This window comes from Pristiophorus japonicus, chromosome 17 (assembly GCF_044704955.1).
Source record: "Pristiophorus japonicus isolate sPriJap1 chromosome 17, sPriJap1.hap1, whole genome shotgun sequence".
NCBI lineage: Eukaryota > Metazoa > Chordata > Chondrichthyes > Pristiophoridae > Pristiophorus > Pristiophorus japonicus.
This window is the reverse complement of record NC_091993.1, coordinates 11,990,262-12,010,585: the sequence shown is the minus strand read 5'-3', so window position 1 is coordinate 12,010,585 and position 20,324 is coordinate 11,990,262. Positions and strand designations below refer to the sequence as shown.

Genomic DNA, 20,324 nt, shown 5'->3' with positions numbered 1-20,324 from the left:
GGGATGCTGCCCGGTATGGAGAAAGACCTGAACACATTGGGGCTGTTTTTGTCAGGACAAAGGAGATTACTGGAGGATTTGATTTGGATGCTTTTTCTTAAAATAAAATGGACGCGATGGGACAAGATTGATAGAAATGGACTGTTTCTGGTGGTTGAGGGGTTCAGGGAAAAAAAGCACATAGATTTAAGACAGAGCAGGAGAAGCCCTTTTTGTACAGGGGTTGTGTGGAATGTACCATTGGAGTTAGCAACTGAAGCAGAAACCATGCCAACATTTAAGAATAGATTAGATCGGTTGTACAGGGAAAGGGGATAAAAGATACTGGAACAGGGTAGGCACATGGGATTAAAATTACTGCTTGCGTGGAGGATAACCACCAACATGGATTTGATTGGCCCTTTCCGTGTTGTGAGTTCCATGTAAACATTAGCTATATTAGCATAGGCGTCAAAATTCAAGTACAGTTAAGGAAGGGGAATAGTGTAACACCTTGTAACTGCATTCTTAGAAGCATTCATACATGCTTTTCCTGCTGTGTTCATTCCTACTTTCCATGGTAGTGGTGTTCAGAATCTGGAACCCACCTCCCTCGCCTGTGACATCGGACGTTTTACTATGTTAAAGGCGCTATATAAATACAAGATGATGATCGACGACATGCTGCTCTGTGCATCTCTGGTCATCCATCCACATCCTGGCAATCTTGTTGTTGCGGCTGTCGTGTATATGTGTGCATGGAAATATTGGGGTAGACATTGGGCTGGATGTCCCATTCCTGTCTGTCTCTGTTTTTGTCCCAGAGCAGCGGCCCTGGCGGTGGTGAGCTCTTCCGGGCGGGCAGCCTGCTTCCAGCTCCCCGCCGGAGTTTTCGGGGTCAGTTTCGGTGGGGCGCGAAGCATTACCGCCCGGGAGAGGCGAGCCGGTGTGCAGCGCCCCCTGGTTGTGACACCGGATCGATTTTTGCCTCTCACCCGACCCATAGTGCTCCATAGCGCCCCCTGGTGGGACCACCTGTGAAAACGGGCGGTCTGACCTGTAGCAGCTGCAGTGAGGTATTTATGTAAAGGTATTTTCTGGGAATGTTTTTGATGTTTTTTCTTCTGCCCAGGCCCCTCTTGGAGCGCTCCCAGGCCAGCTCTTTAGCTCAGAATTTTCATATGCTAAGCCGGCCTAGCACCCTAAGAGAGGTGTGTGACGCCTCCCTTCCCGCGCCGCCCCACACTCGGGGCCCAGCTGCCCAATTTTGCTGACTGAGGCGCAAACATTTTCCAGGTGGTATCGGGACCGCCCCATCGCCATTAATGCCCCGAAATTTTAAAAGTCAAAAATCCAGCCTTTGACGGTGCGACAGAGTAGACGGCTGATCGTGAATCAGCAGTCCATTTGACATCTCTCCCGATGGGTTTTATTTCCATTGATCACCACTGGGTGTGTTGTAAAATGGGCTGCCGATTCACTATCGTCTGGTTTACACTGTCGCACCAAGTCAAGATCGACCCCATAGAGTGAGAGACGGGTATTAGGGTGGTGGCTCTCAATAATACATCAGTGAGTAACTTTTCAATCAAAATAGGGCTTGTGGCACTTAGTTGGGCTTTTCTGTTGCTAAGTTGTTCTTTTCTCAATGCTAGAGGTGATTGAAACCATTCACCCCATTGAAGTTTGTTAACCTTTTGTTAACTCTGTTTTTGAAACTTTGAGGTAAATTTTCCTCTCTGGAATGAGAATCGGGCAATGTAATGTATTTGCTTCTTGGTTTCTTTGCTTAAGAATCCATAGCAACGCATTGCCATTAAGAACTAGTTGGTTTATTAGCAAAGGTTTAACACTCACACTACACATTACCAGTTCATCCACCAGGCTCACAACCACCTGCCCCATCGTGGATCCTCCAAATCCAACTGGCTGGGGTTTTATTGAGTTTTGTGAACATCACGTGACTGGCTAAGCCACTCACAACTCAACAGCTCTACAACTATTTTGTGTAGGAACAGTAATACAAGTGCCCCCTGATTAAAGGGGGGGTCACACTCCAGAAACTTTCAATCAAGTGCCCTCTTGTTTTTTTTTGAGGGTACCAAAAACACAAATTAACAATTCAACGTAAAGGGAACCTTTAAAATCAAATCAAATTAAAATTTTGTTCCCGGTTGAAATGATGCACTCCAGTCCCTCCGGTGCCCACCTCTCATCAACAGCTCTACAAACCTGTGAGCCTACACACAAGTGCACATATTACAGGTGGGTTCTACAACCGGTGATCCACTCCCCCATGATTACTGCCCAAGCGCTGTTGGTTAAAATTTCCCCCAGTATGTCTAATTTGGAATCTGAGTCTCTCCCGAAGATGCGGAGAGCCTGGTGTTTCATTTGACTGTTTGATTTACTGTACTGTACAGTACTAAAAATAAATGGAGAACCTTGCAACAATAAACAGGAGTTCAGACAGCTACTGTTGGATTTCTGCACTGAACATTCTTTCTTTCCTGAGGAAATGTTTTATTTCCTGTTTCTTTCTCTCGTGCGCAGTTTTCCCTTCTTTCGGCGCATAGCCATATTCTGTTCCATTTGGACAATTTTGCAGCATTCCCCAACTGCGGAGCATTTTATCTTCCTGGAATTTTAGCGCCTGTCTGTAGCAGTCAGCATCCTGTGCTGCAACATCTGTGCCTGCCACAGCTGCCAAAACCCACCAACTTCACTTTAATGTAAAACAGGACCCCTCCAGTTCACTGCAGACATCTTGTGACCGTTTTGTGACAAATTCAAAATCTCTGGCAAGATTTCCATTTGGATTCCCAGAATTCTCGACCGATTCCCCAGAAACTCGATGCCGCTGGTTGCTGTGTGATTGTAGTTTCAGGGGGATTGGTTTCTGAATGCTCTCCAAGGGTCCAAGAAGGATATGATTCCCCAAGGAGTTGCTCCCTCCAGTTTACATTCTCCTCTCTTGAAGCTACTGCCTCTGAGCTATCATCCCACAAGCAGACATCCATGGGACGTTTGTTTCCACAAAACGTCCCAGAGGTTCCCCCCCCCCTCCCCGGGAAGGCAAGGACACTTTATTTCTTTATATATTGCTGGAGGGAAAGTTCCCCTCACTGTGGGGAAGAAAGACAGAAAGACTTACATTTATATAGCACCTTTCACGACCACTGGACATCTAAAAGCGCTTTACAGCCAATTACGTACTTTAGGAGTGTAGACACTGTTGCAATATGGGAAACGCGGCAGCCAATTTGCGCACAGCAAGCTCCGACAAACACCAATGTGATAATGACCTGTAATGAACAGATAAACTGTTTTTGTTATGTTGATTGAGAGATAAATATTGGCCAGGACACTGGGGATAACTCCCTTGCTCTTCTAGACGGGGCCTCGATTTAACGTCTCATCTGAAAGACGGCACCTTATGTGCAGCACTCCCTCATCACAGCACTGGGAGTGTCAGCCTAGATTTATGTGCTCAAGTCCCCGGAGTGGGATTTGAACCCACGACCTTCTGACTCTGAGCCACGTGAGCTACCCACTGAGCCACAGCTGATACACGGCACCTCGCCTGGTGGCATGGCCAACATTGGGAGCACATCACATGGGATAGCAGGAGCACAAACCTACCTCCTACCTGGACGACAGTGTAGCCAAACTGATTGTCAGCCCATTGTAGAATCTGCCACATTTACATCCCATTGGCTTCAATAGGATGAAGGTTGAGGAGGTTCTATAACCAGCCAGTGATCTGATCTGCCAGATTCATCATCATCATAGGCAGTCCCTCGGAATCGAGGAAGACTTACTTCCACTCTTAAAATGAGTCCTTAGGTGGCTGTACAGCCCAATACAAGAATTACAGTCTCTGTCACAGGTGGGACAGATAGTCGTTGAGGGAAAGGGTGAGTGGGACAGGTTTGCCGCACGCTCTTTTCGCTGCCTGCGCTTGATTTCTGCATGCTCTCGGCGATGAGACTCGAGGTGCTCAGCACCCTCCTGGATGCACCTCCTCCACTTAGGGCGGTCTTTGGCCAGGGACTCCCAGGTGTCAGTGGGGATGTTGCACTTTATCAGGGAGGCTTTGAGGGTGTACTTGTAACGTTTCCTCTGCCCACCTTTGGCTCGTTTGCCATGAATGAGTTCTGAGTAGAGCACTTGCTTTGGGAGTCTCGTGTCTGGCATGCGAACGATGTGGCCTGCCCAGCGGAGCTGATCAAGTGAGGTCAGTGCTTCAATGCTGGGGATGTTGGCCTGGTCGAGGACACTAACGTTGGTGCGCCTGTCCTCCCAGGGGATTTGTAGGATCTTGCGGAGGTCAGATTACTGCACAGGTGGTGAAGGTAAACATTACTCCCATTGTGTGAAGTATCAGCTAATATTGTCACCAAACCTTTTCGGTGCATTTACTGTGTCAGCCGTGGCTTAGCACAGGCATCTTCCACCCTTCAAGATTTAGTTCAGACCTGGAATTTTAGGTCCATCATTGAAACACCTGTGAACTTTTTGACGTGGAAGCAAGTCATCCTCGGTTCGAGGGACTGCCTGTGATGATGATGATGGTGAGTTGGCAGTACTCTTACCTATGAGTTGGAGTGTTGTGGGTGAAGGTCCCACTCCAGAGACTTGAGCACAAAATCTAGGCTTACACTGCAGTACTTAAGGACAGTACAGGGGAGTTCCCCCCAGTGTCCTGGGCCAATATATATCCTCAACCAACACCACTAAAGCAAATAATCTGGTTCTTATCACATTGCTGTTTATGGGACCTTGCAGTGTGCAAATTATCTGCCACGTTTCCCACATTACACCAGTGAATACACTTCAAAAATACTTCATTGGCTTCAAAGTGCTTTGGGATGTTCTAAGGTCGTGAAAGGCACTATATAAATGCAAGTTCTTTCTTACTGTCCATTAAAATGTTTTCATTGACACAGAACAGCAGGATAAACCTGCCTGCACACCTATATATTCACTCCAGTACAACTGCATTTAATTCTTAGGTGGCTTCAATCCAAATCCAAATTGAACTCCTGTAATTCATTTGAATGAGCAGCGTGTGAACTGTTCCTTTTTACAGTAAGTGTGGTGTGGTCCCAGGCAATGAGCACGCTGCTCTGGCAGTGTCAATTCTAATCACTCCCGTAATTAAGTTCATCTGTGCATGAAAGTCAAAAACTCTGAAAGATTGTCATTCCCATTCTAATCCTTGTGCGCAGGAATTGCCAAAACATCGTGCCTTGGGATTGCGTTTAAAAAAAAAAAGAAAGACCTCAGGATGTCCCAAAGCACTTTACAGCCAATGAAGTACTTTTGAAGTGTAGTCACTGTTGTAATGTTGGAAATGCAACAGTCAATTTGTGCACAGCAAGCTCCCACAAACAGCAATGTGATCATGATCAGATAATCTGTTTTAGTGATGTTCATTGAGGGATAAATATTGACCAGGGCACCAGGGGATAACACCCCCTGTCTTTGAAATAGTGCCATGGGATCTTTTATGTCCAACCACGAGAACAGACGGGGCCTCGATTTAACGTCTCATCCGAAAGACGACACCTCCGACAGTGAAGCACTCCCTCAGTGCTGCACTGGAGTGTCAGTCTCTGGAGTGTCAGTCTCTGGACTGGGACTTGAACCCACAACCTTCTGACCTTCTGACCCAGAGGTGAGCGTGCTACCCGCTGAGCCACAGCTGACACTGCCTGCCAGTAATTGTAGCTCTGGCAAGATATGGGGGTCAATGAGATTGTGAATGTTGACCATGGGCAAGAGAGGATGTGATTTCCTCCAATATTCTGCTTGCTTCGCTGGATGGCACTGGCTCACACAGGCACCAGTTGCCCTTCAATACCTTTCCCAAACTGAATTATTCATGTACAAGGCTATCCAGTGAGTGACTGTCTGCTATTTGGTCACTGGATGTGTTGCAGCTAAGCCCAATTCTATCCTCACCCAAAGCCCACTCATAGCCGCTGCCTAGACTGGGGCCATTGGCTAGATTGCTCCAGAGCAAAGGGGCACGAAGGCCTAATGCACCATCTCTACCGCAGCCTCATCTGGCTCACTCCAATCAAGAATTAAACGTGGGTCCATGCACTCGACAGTTCACTTGTACATAGGACACTACATATACCTACTGGGCCATCATGGAGTTCGTTTCTCATCGTTTACATTACATTTTAGGGCTGATTCTTTGTAAATCACAGGTTAGGTACCAGCTGGAGTATTTGGGCACCACACTTTAGGAAGGATGTCGAGGCCTTCGAGAAGGTGCAGAGGCAATTTGCAAGAATGGTGCCAGGGCTGAGGGACTTCAATTATGTGGAGAGACTGGAAAGGCTGGGATTGTTCTCCTAGAGCAGAGAGGGCTAAGGGGAGATTTGATAGAGGTATTCATAATTATGAAGGGTTTTGATGGAGCAAATAAGAAGAAACTGTTTCCAATGGCAGGAGGATCGGTAACCAGAGGACACACAGGTAATTGGCAAACGAACCAGAGACGAGATGAGGTGGATTTTTTTTTAACGCAGTGAGTTGTTATCTGGAGCGCACTGCCTGAAACGCTAGTAGAAGCAGGTTCAATAACAACTTTCAAAGGTGAAATTGGATATACAGGTTAAACCTCCATTATCCAGAACTCTCTTATCTGGAACTACCCCTTGTCCAGAACCAGTCTCGGCCACCAGGTGGCGCATGAGCAGAACTCCGACATGAACAAATTGAAGTCCTTCCTCGTTGCCGACTCCCGCAATCGCTGGCCTGACACCCCCGCGATCCACTGCCCCCCCCCCCATGATCTCTCTGCCGCACTCCCAGCCCCAAGCCAGCCAGCCCCAATATCCCCTTGCTCAGTACCTGTAACCATCCAATTTAACGTGACCTCCCCTCGTCCAGAAAAATCCCTTACCCAGAGCAGACCAGGTCCCGAGGGTTCTGGATAAGGGAGGTTCAACCTGTATATATAAAACAGAAAAAAAATTGCAAGACTATGGGGAAAGAGCAGAGAAGTGGGACTAATTGGAGGGGATTTGAGTACAGGGGCAGGGAGGTGTTGCTACAATTGTACAGGGCCTTGGTGAGGCCACACCTGGAGTATTGTGTACAGTTTTGGTCTCCTAACTTGAGGAAGGACATTCTTGCTATTGAGGGAGTGCAGCGAAGGTTCACCAGACTGATTCCCGGGATGGCGGGACTGACCTATCAAGAAAGACTGGATCAAGTGGGCTTGTATTCACTGGAGTTCAGAAGAATGAGAGGGGACCTCATAGAAACGTTTAAAATTCTGATGGGTTCAGACAGGTTAGATGCAGGAAGAATGTTCCCAATGTTGGGGAAGTCCAGAACCAGGGGTCACAGCCTAAGGATAAGGGGTAAGCCATTTAGGACTGAGATGAGGAGAAACGTCTTCACCCAGAAAGTGGTGAACTTGTGGAATTCTCTACCACAGAAAGTTGTTGAGGCCAATTCACTAAATATATTCAAAAAGGAGTTAGATGAAGTCCTTACTACTAGGGGGATCAAGGGGTATGGCGAGAAAACAGGAATGGGGTACTGATGTTGCATGTTCAGCCATGAATGGTGATGCAGGCTAGAAGGGCCGAATGGCCTACTCCTGCACCTATTTTCTATGTCTATAGCTCTTTCAAAGAGCTGGCACAGACACGATGGGTCGAATGGCCTCCTTTTGTGCTGTATGATTCTATGAATTCCTGAGATATCTGCTAATGTTACTGCACAAAGCCGTCAGTGGCTGCGGCCTGCCCCAAAGGGGAGGGCCTAGCGCCGCGGCCGCCATCTTAACTTAATTGTCGGTCAACTCTGGAGTCGGCCCAACAATGTCAGCCACCGGTGGCTTCTAATGATCGCAAAACAAGCTCCTCCCGCCTGCTGCCGAGCTGCTGGCCCAGCCGAAACCCACCCAATGGGTGTCACGGAGCCGGCCGTAGGCTTCGCAGTGGGACGGACACTGCAACACGTTAGCGTGGGGCTGACTCGGTCAGTGCCGGACCCCTGCCTGCCTCCCACCACCCTCCCGCCATGGGACCCCCTGAGAGCATCTTTTTATTCAGGCAAAGCGCCCAATTCCGGGGTTCATGTTCTCCTACCCCCGGCGATTTAAAAAATCGGACAAATTAAATTCTGCGCCCCAAACCCAGCGCGGGGCAATTTCGCCCCCATTATATTTTTAAGAAAAGTCTGCCAATTTACCTGAACTTACCATTTGACCTGCAAAAGCACTCTGAGGCGTATTAACTTTCTAGTGCTTAGAAGCGTTCATCTGAAAGTCCTCTCTCTCTCTCCACCTCATTTTGAACAAGTTAATGCCTCCACTAAAATAATGTGGGGAAGAATTTCAGACATATGCTAGCAAGCCGCAGTTTCATTTTAGGGCCTATATTTATCTTATCTGTGGTCTAGAGTTTCTGAAGAAAACTTGCTAAATTGTATCGTTTGTAAATCAAGCGATTGTAGAGAAGGTTGTCAGTCTTGCAGTGTTCTTCATAATTATGGTCACTGAATAAGCCAGCATGAAAATTCTGCAGCAACTCATCAAATGTGTTTTTGCATTTATTTTATTGATGCTGAATTTTAATGCATCAGTCTATTTAAAAAGTGAGTTTGCCAAGGAGCCAAGACTCCCACATCTATCGGGTGAACAAAACTCCTTAATTGAGCGAATAACTAACTCTTGTATTTATTTCACAGTCCTGGCGTTCCCTGCTTTCCTACTTGGTATTAATCAAGAGCGACTGAAGGAAAAATTGACCAGCAGGAAAATGGATGGCAAGTGGGGAGGAAAGTCTGAAACCATTAACGTGACGCTAAATGTGGAGCAGGCTTGTTATACAAGAGATGCACTTTCCAAAGCTCTTCACTCGCGCATCTTTGACTATTTGGTAGATGTAAGTACATCTGGGCACTCTATCTTGCGCAGACACTAATGTGGCTTCTAATGATCGCAAACCAAGCTCATCCCGTTGAATATTTAAAGGGACAGTGCCCAGCCGGTAGTGCGTTGTCGTGGTTCTACATCGATTCCCTGGCTGGTCTATGGAATGAATGGAGCTGCTTCAGGACATCTTTGCTGCCAGTCACATCAGCAGATCGACTGTAGGGAAAGATGCTTCAAGTGGTGGATCAACATTGAGCAGTAAAGAAGACCGTATACTTTCTTTTTCAAGGTTACTAATGCCTTTCTGAGTATATTTGGTTCACATAGACCCTGAGGAAGTGCTTTGAACAATGTGCACTCCCCCAGACTATCCTCTTTAATTGAATCGCAGAGATGAATTGAAGTGCTTTTTAACTGCACTGCATTAGTTTTGTTCATTTTATTCCCTCCCCACCCACCCCCGGCAATTGCAGATGTTTGTTGCCACATGTGCTCTGTTGTTGTTGTCACAAAAGTGACCTTGCTCAACAGTGGTATGAAGAGAACAATGCCCCCTTCATTAAATTAGCCCATGTACCAAGTGCCTCATTGATACCGCATTTATAAAAAAAAACTTGTTAGAAGCAGTGGAGATAACACACTGCTACAAAACCATGAGCTATCTGGGCAGCTGCAATTAAATGGTTTATATTTGATTCTGAATCTGATATTTTTGGGGATATCAGATCTGTTAACTAGTAGTTTTCTGAGCTGTACTCTTGTTGGTATAAACAGATAAAATACAGCGTATTGCTGGAAAATAATCAAAGGCTTCATGTAAATAAAGAGGTTGAGGGCAAACCACCATCCACATCCCATTTGAATGTTTTTTGTACGAGGTTTTCCACTTCTCAACATGAGGGATGCAAGCTGAAGAAATGGACCAGCTTCACACTTTTGCTTCTCTCTCAGTAACAAGGTGGAACAGTTGGATGTGGAGTACTGCTCTTATCTCATCACTGCTCTCTCCTTTGCTCCTGAAAATGTGTGCTCTTGCTGGGTTATATCGGCACCAGTATCTGGTCGAAGTGTGTGAGCCTCAACCACGGGTGTCAGCGGGCTATTCGTCCATGGAAGGTATCGCAGCCGACCCCGATTTCTGTCCGTACCCGATGTCCAGAATGCGCACTTGCCAGCAGGCCTCGCTGGAACCATCAGGGGTGGGAGTCCGGTCTGATCATTTCCTCTCTCTAGTTCAGGGGCAGGCAAGTGCAGCCTTCATATCTCCTCCCCCGCCCCTGGTGAGATAAGCTAACTCCGGGCAGACCGGACACCCCTCATTTTATTTTATTTTGTACCTCTCTTGTGATCATGTGAGATTTGTGTGCAGCAAAGGGGTCGAATGCAGGCAGAAATTGTTTGCTGATGGGATGTTCCTGTCTCCAGTACTTAAAGCACTTTGATCTAATCTGCACTGAAGGTGGTCCATTGCAGTGAAGAGTGACTCTGGACCCATTCTTCCCACTTTTTGAAAGCGGTGATCGCTCAGTGGCTAAATGCCCTGCTGAGTGTGGTATTGAGTCATGCAGATGAGAGAGGTTTGATTCCAGGCCTTTGTGAGTTGGCTGATCTCCACGAGGTTGACTGTGGGAACACCCCATTCCCACCTAGGAAGTGGAAAACAAATGAAACATCAGTCAGTGAGCTGGCTCCTGATTGCCGTCCAGGGTGTGTTTTCAGGAGAGGACCAGATTGTAATCGGCTGTGATGCCCCATACAGTTCGATAGCCTACTAACGCTCTCTGAGATTCACGCACTAACGTAGGCACATGGGTTCGGTACTTTAAGGTCTCTTGTGCCTATGGGAACTGTACTGCAGTGAGAGGAGAAAATATGGACGGGGTGGGGGAAACAGAATTACTTATACAGATTGCTTATTAATATTCTTTATCTCATACCTTTTGTTGATATTAGTGGTTGATGTTAACTCTGTTCCCTGTCGCTGTGGGTTCAGGAACGCCTCTGAGCAAGATTCCATTATGATGGCATCAACATCAACTGTTTCAAACAAAAATATTCAAATCAGTAGAAGATTGACTAAAGGCTGGCAGCTATTTATTTAAAGCTTTAACAGCTCCTGGTGATTAGATTCTTGAAAAGCTTTTTATTATGATGTATAAAAGGGTTGAAATTGAACCGTGTGATATCTGTACGTTCACATGAAATTCCTTTTCTCTGCTTTATTATTGAAGGCGATATTTTTATTAACACTGGACGGAGGAATTTCATGCCAAACTGAGATTGCACTGCTCCATTCCAACTCCAAAATAGTTGTACCCGTCCTGTGCAGTCACAGTTGTATTGTATTTTTTCCAGTCTATTAACAAGGCCATGGAGAAAGATTACGAGGAGTACAACATTGGCGTTCTAGACATCTACGGCTTTGAGATTTTCCAAGTACGACTTTACGTTCCAAGTTGCTTCAGTGTTGCTTTTGCACATTTCTGTTCAAGTAAATTTCAACGCCAAATACAGTATTTTGAATAAAATTGTCCCAAAATGATCTTTAATTCTTCGTGGAGTGTTTCAATGCACTTTTGTGCCAGATTTCCAGCTCGTGGTTGTGAATGTCAGTAAATGTGAGCATTGTCTCTAAGACTTGTAACTGTTAATGATATTAGCAGCTGAGCACTCCGTGTATTTGCTCGATATTCCTTTATCTGCTTTTTTAAAAACTCTGCTGTTAACAGGTTTATTTTAATTGGGTTAAGTCCTTGGCTAAATAGCTGAGCTAGGTCACCAGACTGTGCGGTTTGTCCCAACAGTATCACTAATACTCATTTCTAGGCTTTACTGAAAGCTCTTGTTATATGTAGCCACTGTCTCCACTTTTAAGATGTTCTGCCTGTATATTTGCAGAAAAACGGCTTTGAGCAGTTCTGTATCAACTTTGTGAATGAAAAGCTCCAGCAGATATTTATTGAGCTCACACTGAAAGCTGAGCAGGTATGTCTGACCCTTCTAATTTATTTATAATGTTTTAAGTAGGCCATCCACTTAGATGGAACCTTTATTTTAAATTAATTCATTACAACTTCAAGCTGTGTTTCCATCTAACTTATTCATGCTCCCTGCAACTCTCCAGAAATATATCCAAGATATTAGCATTTTTATAATGAAAGTACAATAGGCAAATATGGAGATATTCTTAAATGATGTTGTATTATTACTAGCTAAGTGACCTGCTCCTGTTCCTATTATTAAATCTGTAATTCTATTTTTAGTAAGAATCTGCCATTGAAACATATTTTTGTTTTGCTTGGGAGTATTGTTGAAGTGTGATTGATATCTAAAACTGGGAGTGTGAAGTTTGATTTATTTATAAACATTACCTGAACCAGGAGATTATATTACAGCCCTTGACTAGTTGTTAGAGGCCTCGTACTTTCCACAAATCGAGCAGCTCTAATTGTCTGCATGTACAACTTTACAGAAAATCTAGACTTTCTTTCCATCTGTTTCCATTTAATTCCCGTCCCTGTTTCCATGTAATTCTTGTTCATTTTCTATGCAAGGAAGCTCAGCATGAATTTTCATCTCCACCATCGCAACCCCCCCACAACACACACACAAATCCACAAATCGGATTGACCTTGGGCAGGAGAACAACCAGAAACAAACCTTGATGCTGAAAGCTTTCTAACAAAAAGATATTGTCTGGAGAGGACTGTGGGAATACCAGCAGACAAATGCTTAATATGTTCACACAATTTGATAGTGGTGTTAATCCATTTATTTAAATGTCACCTGTACTTCATACAAATGTGTTAAACATGCATCCACTATTACTTCCAACAGTAATTTCCAGTAAAGAAATTGCTCTTGGAGTTTTGAATGTAACCACAAGGTCTTGGGTTACAGCCCTGCAATGCACTCGTCAAAACTTTATCAATGCAGCATTCATAATCTCGTTAAAGCAAACTGCAGCAAACCCTGTTTGTAACTAGAGTTGAATATAAAAAAACCTCAATTGGATCACACCTTAACTTCCTCACCTCCAGGGAATACAACCCAAATATACCCAGTCTGTCGTCCTAACTCTCACTCCTGTCACCCCACCTCAATTAAGATAATGACCACTTTTATCATTTAAGTAGCTAAGGAGTGCGCAGTAACCTCTAGGCTGCCTGCTGTTCTGTCTGCCTTTGACACCTAATAGTATTAATCTGATTGTGTATCCATTATAGATGATGAATTTGCTCCTGTGTCAATTAACATTTACAAAGAGAAAGACCAAGGCATCAAGTAATCATCTGACCCAATTAACTTTTGAATATAGGCACCAATATCGGACAAAGGACTGCCATAGAAACTACCGATATTCTCAGGACAGTTTTGTGTATTAACAAGTCAAAAGAGTTCTCTTAAATATATAATTAACTAAAGCCAATTTTTAATTCACTTTACTTTACCAAAAAGATACAACAAAAAGAAAGACTTGGATTTATATAGCGCCTTTCACGACCACCGGACGTCTCAAAGCGCTGTACAGTCAATTAAGTACTTTTGGAGTGTAGTCACTGTTGTAATGTAAGAAACGCAGCAGCCAACTTGAACACAGCAAGCTCCCACAAACAGCAATGTGATCATGACTGGTGGGAGTTCAAGTGCCACTGCAGTGACTCCGAGGCGAGGGTGCTACTCACTGAGCCACGGCTGACACTGACATAACTTTCACCCATTTGACCCTATAAGAAACTTTGTTTTTATTACTCTTGGCACTAGCCTGCTTCACCTTGATGAGCAGGAACTTTACAAATATACCTGGAGACTGAACACTTGGCAGCGGCTGTTAGACATAACTGTGTTAAAGGCCTGCAACATCGGGCGCAGTGCTGTAGTGAATACTGTTGTCAACGCAAAGTGCGTGAAGAGGTCAAGTGCAGGCAGCGGAAGGAGCACGCAGCAAACCAGTCCCACCCACCCCTTCCCTCGACGAACGTCTGTCCCACCTGTAACAGGGTCTGTGGCTCTCGTATTGGACTGTTCAGCCATCAAATAACTCACTTTGGGAGTGGAAGCAAGTCTTCCTCGATTCCGAGGGACTGCCTATGATGATGATAACTGTTGTTATTCACTGTCCTTTATTTCAGTTCCACTGCAATCAAAAATCTGTTTAGATCTGAATGAGCTCATCAGACATTGTGTATTTTTCATGCCCTAGGAAGAATATGTGCAAGAGGGAATTAAATGGACTGCAATTGAATATTTCAATAATAAAATAGTCTGTGATCTTATAGAGAACAAAGTTGTAAGTATCAGAACTGATTCTTGTATGTACTTGGAATGATGTCCAAATATATATATATAACCGTATCTGCCTTAATGCTTCAATGTCCATCAGCAAAGACCATAGTGCCATTTGTAAAAATTAAAATCAAGTCTAATGCTTTTTTCTTTCATTTGCTTGTTGATTTTTCTTAAAAGAATTCCCGTAAAATACTTTCCTTGTACTTTGAATAGTTGCACAGTTACTCCTGGGTAAGATGCCAAATATTCAAAAAAGGATGCCAAAAATTCAAGAAAAGTTCTGTAAATTGCTTTTTTAATAATAAAAAAAATGATGTGTATCTCTTTAAGCAACATCTTAGTCAATTCTAATCATGTAACCTTTCCAATTGTTAGTGCCATTTTCGAGGAATTTCATTGGCTAATGGTGGTTATTGGTCACTGGTAACCATATGACCATTTCTGTGGTAACTCCAGCTCTTTAGTTTTGAGCGCTGTGATTGGTTCATAGGAACAGTGTGACTGGAAAACAAATCTCCCATTGGTCCGTGCTAACCACCTGACTAACCTAGGAAGGACATTACAATGATAAAAGTGACACCGCAGGGCATTTCCAACTGATTTTTCTTGGGTTACAGATCATCTACAGAGGACAAAAATGTCTTACCAGGGTCTTAAATAGAACATAAAATTCAGAGGGAGGATTTCAATATATATTTTTTTTAATTGGAGAGATCAGTAATACAGGCAGTTGAGCGATGGAATAGTAGAAATATATAAATTTATAGCATAATACAAAATACTTTTCTCCCCAAGCAACACCACAGATAAACTATTTCATCTAAATGTTCAGCACGTGAGCTGAACACCTGCTGACACAAGTATTTTATGTATGCCCCTACTAATTATTGCTTACCATGGGCGGAAGTTCTTACTTGGGCCAATCAATAAAGTGACGACGATTATTCGCTTTTAACGTTTTTTAATCTTTCTCAACTTTGGATAATTGAGCTAGACAAATTCTTCCGTGGAGACGGTCATTTAGGTTCATTACTGTTCTGCAGAGACAAAAGAAGCTGCAGTTATTAACTTTGCCTTTTTAATGCGTTTCTGAATACCTTATGGCTGATTTGAATAGTAATCATTTTAGTGAGATGGGATAACTGTGGACCAATTATTAAGAAGGAGCATGAACTAAAATGTATTTATATGACTCCCAAAAGCATATAAAATAAAATGGGTTAGTTGGAAGTGATGGTAAATAGGGAACTAATAGACACCACAGGGATTACTGAAAGCTAGCTAAGGAAGAGGATGTGCGGGGAACAAATCCACAAGGCTCTCTGTACTTGAGAAAGGCGGGAGGTGGCACGGTTTATCGATTAGAGGAAGGAACTGGAAATTGGCACAGAGCCCATTTGGGTGGATCTGGAAGAGAGAAAAGGGATAAAGTTACTGGTCGGAACATGTTACAGGTCACCACATAACACAACGGAGGTGGATGTGCTGCTGTGGGAGATCGAAACATAGTACAAAGGCCTCAGTTGTAATCGGCGGATTTTAATCGACAGACTGGGAGTTTGAGGTGATGATCTGTACACGCAAAGGAGTTTATTGAAGTCCTTCAAGAAACTTTTCTTAAAGAGCGGATAAGGGAACCCACAAGATGGAAGGCAATATTGCTCCTAATTATGGAGTAGGGAGCAATAAGCTTCATTGAAGGAAGGGAACATTTGGATCTAGTGATCGTAAAGTTGTTAATTTAAATTTCGGAATCAAGACAGAACAAATCCTAAAACTATTAAGACATTGAATTTCAGGTGATCAGGCATTGAGAGGATCGAATGCTGCCTGAAAAGAATAAAATAATGATTTAAAGGGACAGGCAGGAAGGGAAAATGGGAATTTTTTTCACATTAGAGAAGCATTTTATAGCAGAAACAAAGAAAGGACCAAACCAGAAAATAACACTGATGAAAAGGGAGATATCGGAAAGGGCATTTAAAGTTCTGAAGAGACCAAAAAAGGAAACCATAAAAATCAAATGAAGGCCAAGAAACTCGTATGAGATGCAAAGTGGAGAACATGAGCAGAATATAGTAGGAAATATAAAAGATGATAAAGTATTGTTAAGTATTATTAAGAGAAGGGCAGTGTGGGACATGGGACAATTTACCAGTAACAGTGGGAGGTGGTGTGTGTTTGGGGACAGGTAACTGGTAGAATGAAAACATTCTTATTTTGTGGTTGCTTTTCCCACAGGGGAGGAGCGATTCCTGAGTTGCGGGAGGTATATAAGGGAGAGCGCAGACTGGGAAACCTTACTGTCACATGGGAAGTCATAGGTTTAGGAAGCAGAAGGTAAACGAGACCTCGAGGTACACTGGCAGAGTTGGCTAAGGAGATCACAATACCTTTTCAAAGCTCCTTGGAATCGGGTACCATCACAAAGAGGCCAATATGTCCCCCATCTTTAAAAGAGAGGCACAGGATGAGTCCTCAGATTACAAGCCTCAGAGCTTTACCGCAAAAATGGGTAAAGTGTTTGGGATTTTGATGAGAGATTGCATTAGGCATCACCTGGAAGGACAGGGACTGATCAAAGAGAGCCAGCACCCCAAGATTTCATGAATTTAGAGAGATTGGATCTAAGTTTGGCACATGGTTCAAAGTCTAGAGAGTAGCTAACCTGTCAATAGGAAATTTGGGCAACTTTTTTTTACTAAAAGGTGATAGAATTGTGAAACACATTACCAAAAGAATAAAACAAAACTGGCAGGTTTTAAAAAAGGACTGGATAAATTCCTATTGGGAAAGGTGATACTGTTCCTGAACTGATGGATCTATGGTCTTCTCCTGCCTAAAACCATTACTACGTTACTGAGATATAGATAGTGTTCAATATGTGTCACGTTCTTGAATAAATAAATGCAAGGAATCCACTGACCATGAAACCATATCATTATTCTGTTATGTATATTCTATCGTCTGTAATAATATGTATTGATACACAGAATCCACCAGGCATTTTGAGTATTTTGGATGATGTCTGTGCGACAATGCACGCAACAGGGGAAGGGGCCGATCAGACATTGTTGCAGAAATTGCAGATGCAAATCGGAACCCATGAGCACTTCAACAGCTGGAACCAGGGTTTCATCATTCATCACTATGCAGGCAAGGTAACCAAACCTGATGGAAATGGAATTAGTTCAAGATTTACTTCAAGTCTTTAGAAAGGTGCTACCCGAGAGTTTCTGTGTTGCTGTGACCAGAATTAGTAGCACTGTGCTGGTATTGTGTCAAGATATTGGGAAGCCTGGCTGAAGGCCTAAACCCAAAGGTCAGAACACCATTAAGGTCGCAAAAAAGTAGAAGAGAAGATGAGGTTAAACAAAGCAGTAGTAGTTAGGTGACAGCAAGTTTGGGTTTTCAAACCAGTAGGAACTCTCGATTCGTGCCAATTGATGTCTGTTTGCAATGGACTTGCTCCCATTCAGAACTAGATCGAGACCGTCCAAACTCTACTCTAAAATCAATAGTACACAGGTCATTGGTTGTTTTATATACAATATACAGCTTCGATGTGCAAGTGTTTTCTCTCTCTTTTCCCCGTGCCTTCATATTGAAAATGGCATCTTCTGAAGGTGAGCAGACCTACCAATGAAGCAGTTAAAGTACATTGGCGAAACCTTGCATGATCTACCGTTAACAGACTACATAGCATCGGCATTTGTGAGCAAGTTCTAGATACCTGTATTCCTGAGGAAGCTTTCAGTCTGTAGCTGCATGAGCGACTGAGACATGTGTGCAAATAGAAGCCTAAACTGATGAAGGATCCCATTTTCTTAATAACTTCCCAGGACCTCAAAACTGTGGAACTCCTCCTTACCTTCCTTGGTCATCTTCTCCCCTACATACAGGCTTTTAAAGGCCATGTTTGCCATTGCCTAACCATTAGTTCCTTCCTTACTTTGTCTTTGCTCCAACTGTTTTCAATCTCACTGGCGTTCTACACTTCACCTGGGTTTGCAAGTTATAAAACAAAACGCATCGGAGATTGTACCTCCTGACCATCCCTTGTGTTGCACAGTACTTCGTAGAAGGTTTCCTTTTAACCACTCGTAGCAAATGGCTGTTGCCTTTAGTGGGGTGAGCAGGTGGTGCAGTCACTGGCTAATGAATTTATTGGCTTCTATAAACTGCAATCACTAGATACCAGGGCAAGTTTCAGAGATTGTTGGAGAACCACAAGTTTTACGACTGTTGTGAGGCGTGGTGGCAGAATTGCAGACCTGTTGAGCGCCCAGTTTTACAGCAGATGGACTGATGCCAAGATTGCTTATTAATGCAGCTCAAGCCTGATAGCCATGTAACTTCGTTTGTGAAGAAACTTTCTGCTTGGATCAGGAGTGCAAGAAACTGGAGATAATAACAGCCAATCTGTAAAGCTTTGTACCAGATGCCGTTTCTCAATTATTCAGCAATTCCCATCTAAACGAAAACCGGGAACGCTATTCCTAGGTGAAGTTCAACAGTTGAGTATTTAGTGTGCAGCCCAGTGTCAGAGCATTTTGGGTCGGCAAAGGTAATGATCCTTTACTCTCTACAGAAATAATTCAGAGCCTCCATCCTAGCTCTTTAACATCTTAACTTGCCCCTTCACTCCTTTCTCCACCCCACCATCAGTGGTATTCTGATGTTTAACACCAGTAATGGGGAAAAAACAGCATGATTTGTGGCCCAGGAGTGAAATGTGGTTTGGAATACTGGTTCAAGATGTAAGTGGAGCCCTGCTCCTGTTACTGGACTCAGACATGCCTGGAGAGTTAGAGTGCAGCTGCCTACAGGGACAAGATGGTATTGAGAAGAACTTTGAAGCTCCTTCTCCTTCCATATCAGAAGTAGCTGGCAATGACCTCTCGAGTCACCCTGATACACATAAAATGTACAGCCGGAGTCATAATCAAACTGGATACCCCAAAGTTTCCTTTATGCTGGCTTGGTAATTTTATACAATAGAATTGTATAAGGCATGGTTTGGTACATTGTAATTCTATAGATTAGGAGTGATTTGAGTACATTGAAATTCCATTGAGCAGGAGTGAGAGGGATGCAGTTTGATGCATTGCAATTCTATACCGATGGCGGGATAGTGATTTACTATTGTAGACAGTGGTAGTAAGTGAGAGGAGGTTACTTGTTCTATAAGTCTCATTATTCTAGAGGGTAGGTATGAGTGACGAGAGGTTGAGTTCATTTTGTACTTTACATTTGGATCAGTATGCATTCATCTAGCATCAACTGCATTGTGACCTTCAACTGAGTACTTTTATTAAAAAAAATAAAAAAAAATAAATGTCATTGCAAAGCCTGTGGGCTGAAAAGTTCAAATCTTTCAAATTTTCCTTCCTGTCCAGGTGTCCTATAATGTGGAGGGGTTCTGCGAGCGGAATCGAGACGTTCTTTTCACAGATCTGATCGAACTCATGCAGAGCAGTGAGCTGTAAGTGGGAGCAAAGCTACTTGTAAATGTGCATGGATTGTTTTGAGCTGATTGTGTGAAACATTCGCTTGGCTCGCATGTTAACTTTGTTTGTTGCTGCTTCACAGCCCTTTCATTCGTACACTTTTTCCTGAAAGTCTACAAGCAGAAAAGAAAGGCCGGCCCACAACTGCAGGCAGCAAAATTAAGGTACTTTTAGCAATGAGCGTTCCTCACTAACCTTTCGTTGAGGGCCGCAATCCCAACCATTGTCTAGCTGCAGCAATGCATGTACCACAGAGTGATGGAACATTGTTCTGCACCTGCAGTTCAATTAACCATTGTTGGCAATTAGCAAGTGAAGGCCAGGCGGTTCCGACAGGAAGCCTAAAACCCCCAGAGGGGCAGTCATTCTATTTTAATAGGGCACTTGCTCTACGGAAGCTGGGCTAGCTCCCAATTACATTCCCTTGCTGCCTTTGCTGGGGGTCAGGAAAAGGAGACGGAACAGGACTTGTTTCCCAGCTTAGTTGCCATCCTACAATCGGACAGGCTGTGTAAGCAAATTGAGCAGCAAGTCAGCCAAGGTCGTCTATGAAGGAGCCTGGCCACAAAATGCCCTTCGGCTGTATTATGAGTTCCATTAGCCGGCCGTAACAAAAACCACAACAACAAAAAGCTGGA

The 20,324-nt window shown here is 43.8% G+C and overlaps 1 protein-coding gene across 3 annotated transcripts in view; it reads left to right on the top strand.

Moving 5' to 3' along the window:
* The window catches only part of myo1ea (myosin IEa), a 160,929-nt gene that overhangs the window by 98,440 nt on the left and 42,165 nt on the right, over positions 1-20,324 (top strand). For 2 of the 3 annotated variants that reach the window (XM_070858376.1, XM_070858375.1), the window contains exons 10-16: positions 8,701-8,897; positions 11,243-11,323; positions 11,786-11,872; positions 14,091-14,177; positions 17,170-17,337; positions 19,576-19,661; positions 19,769-19,850. In XM_070858376.1, the coding sequence (XP_070714477.1) occupies positions 8,701-8,897; positions 11,243-11,323; positions 11,786-11,872; positions 14,091-14,177; positions 17,170-17,337; positions 19,576-19,661; positions 19,769-19,850 (788 nt within the window). The remainder of the gene's footprint in view (positions 1-8,700; positions 8,898-11,242; positions 11,324-11,785; positions 11,873-14,090; positions 14,178-17,169; positions 17,338-19,575; positions 19,662-19,768; positions 19,851-20,324) is intronic. The other variant, XM_070858377.1, reaches the window with a different exon arrangement.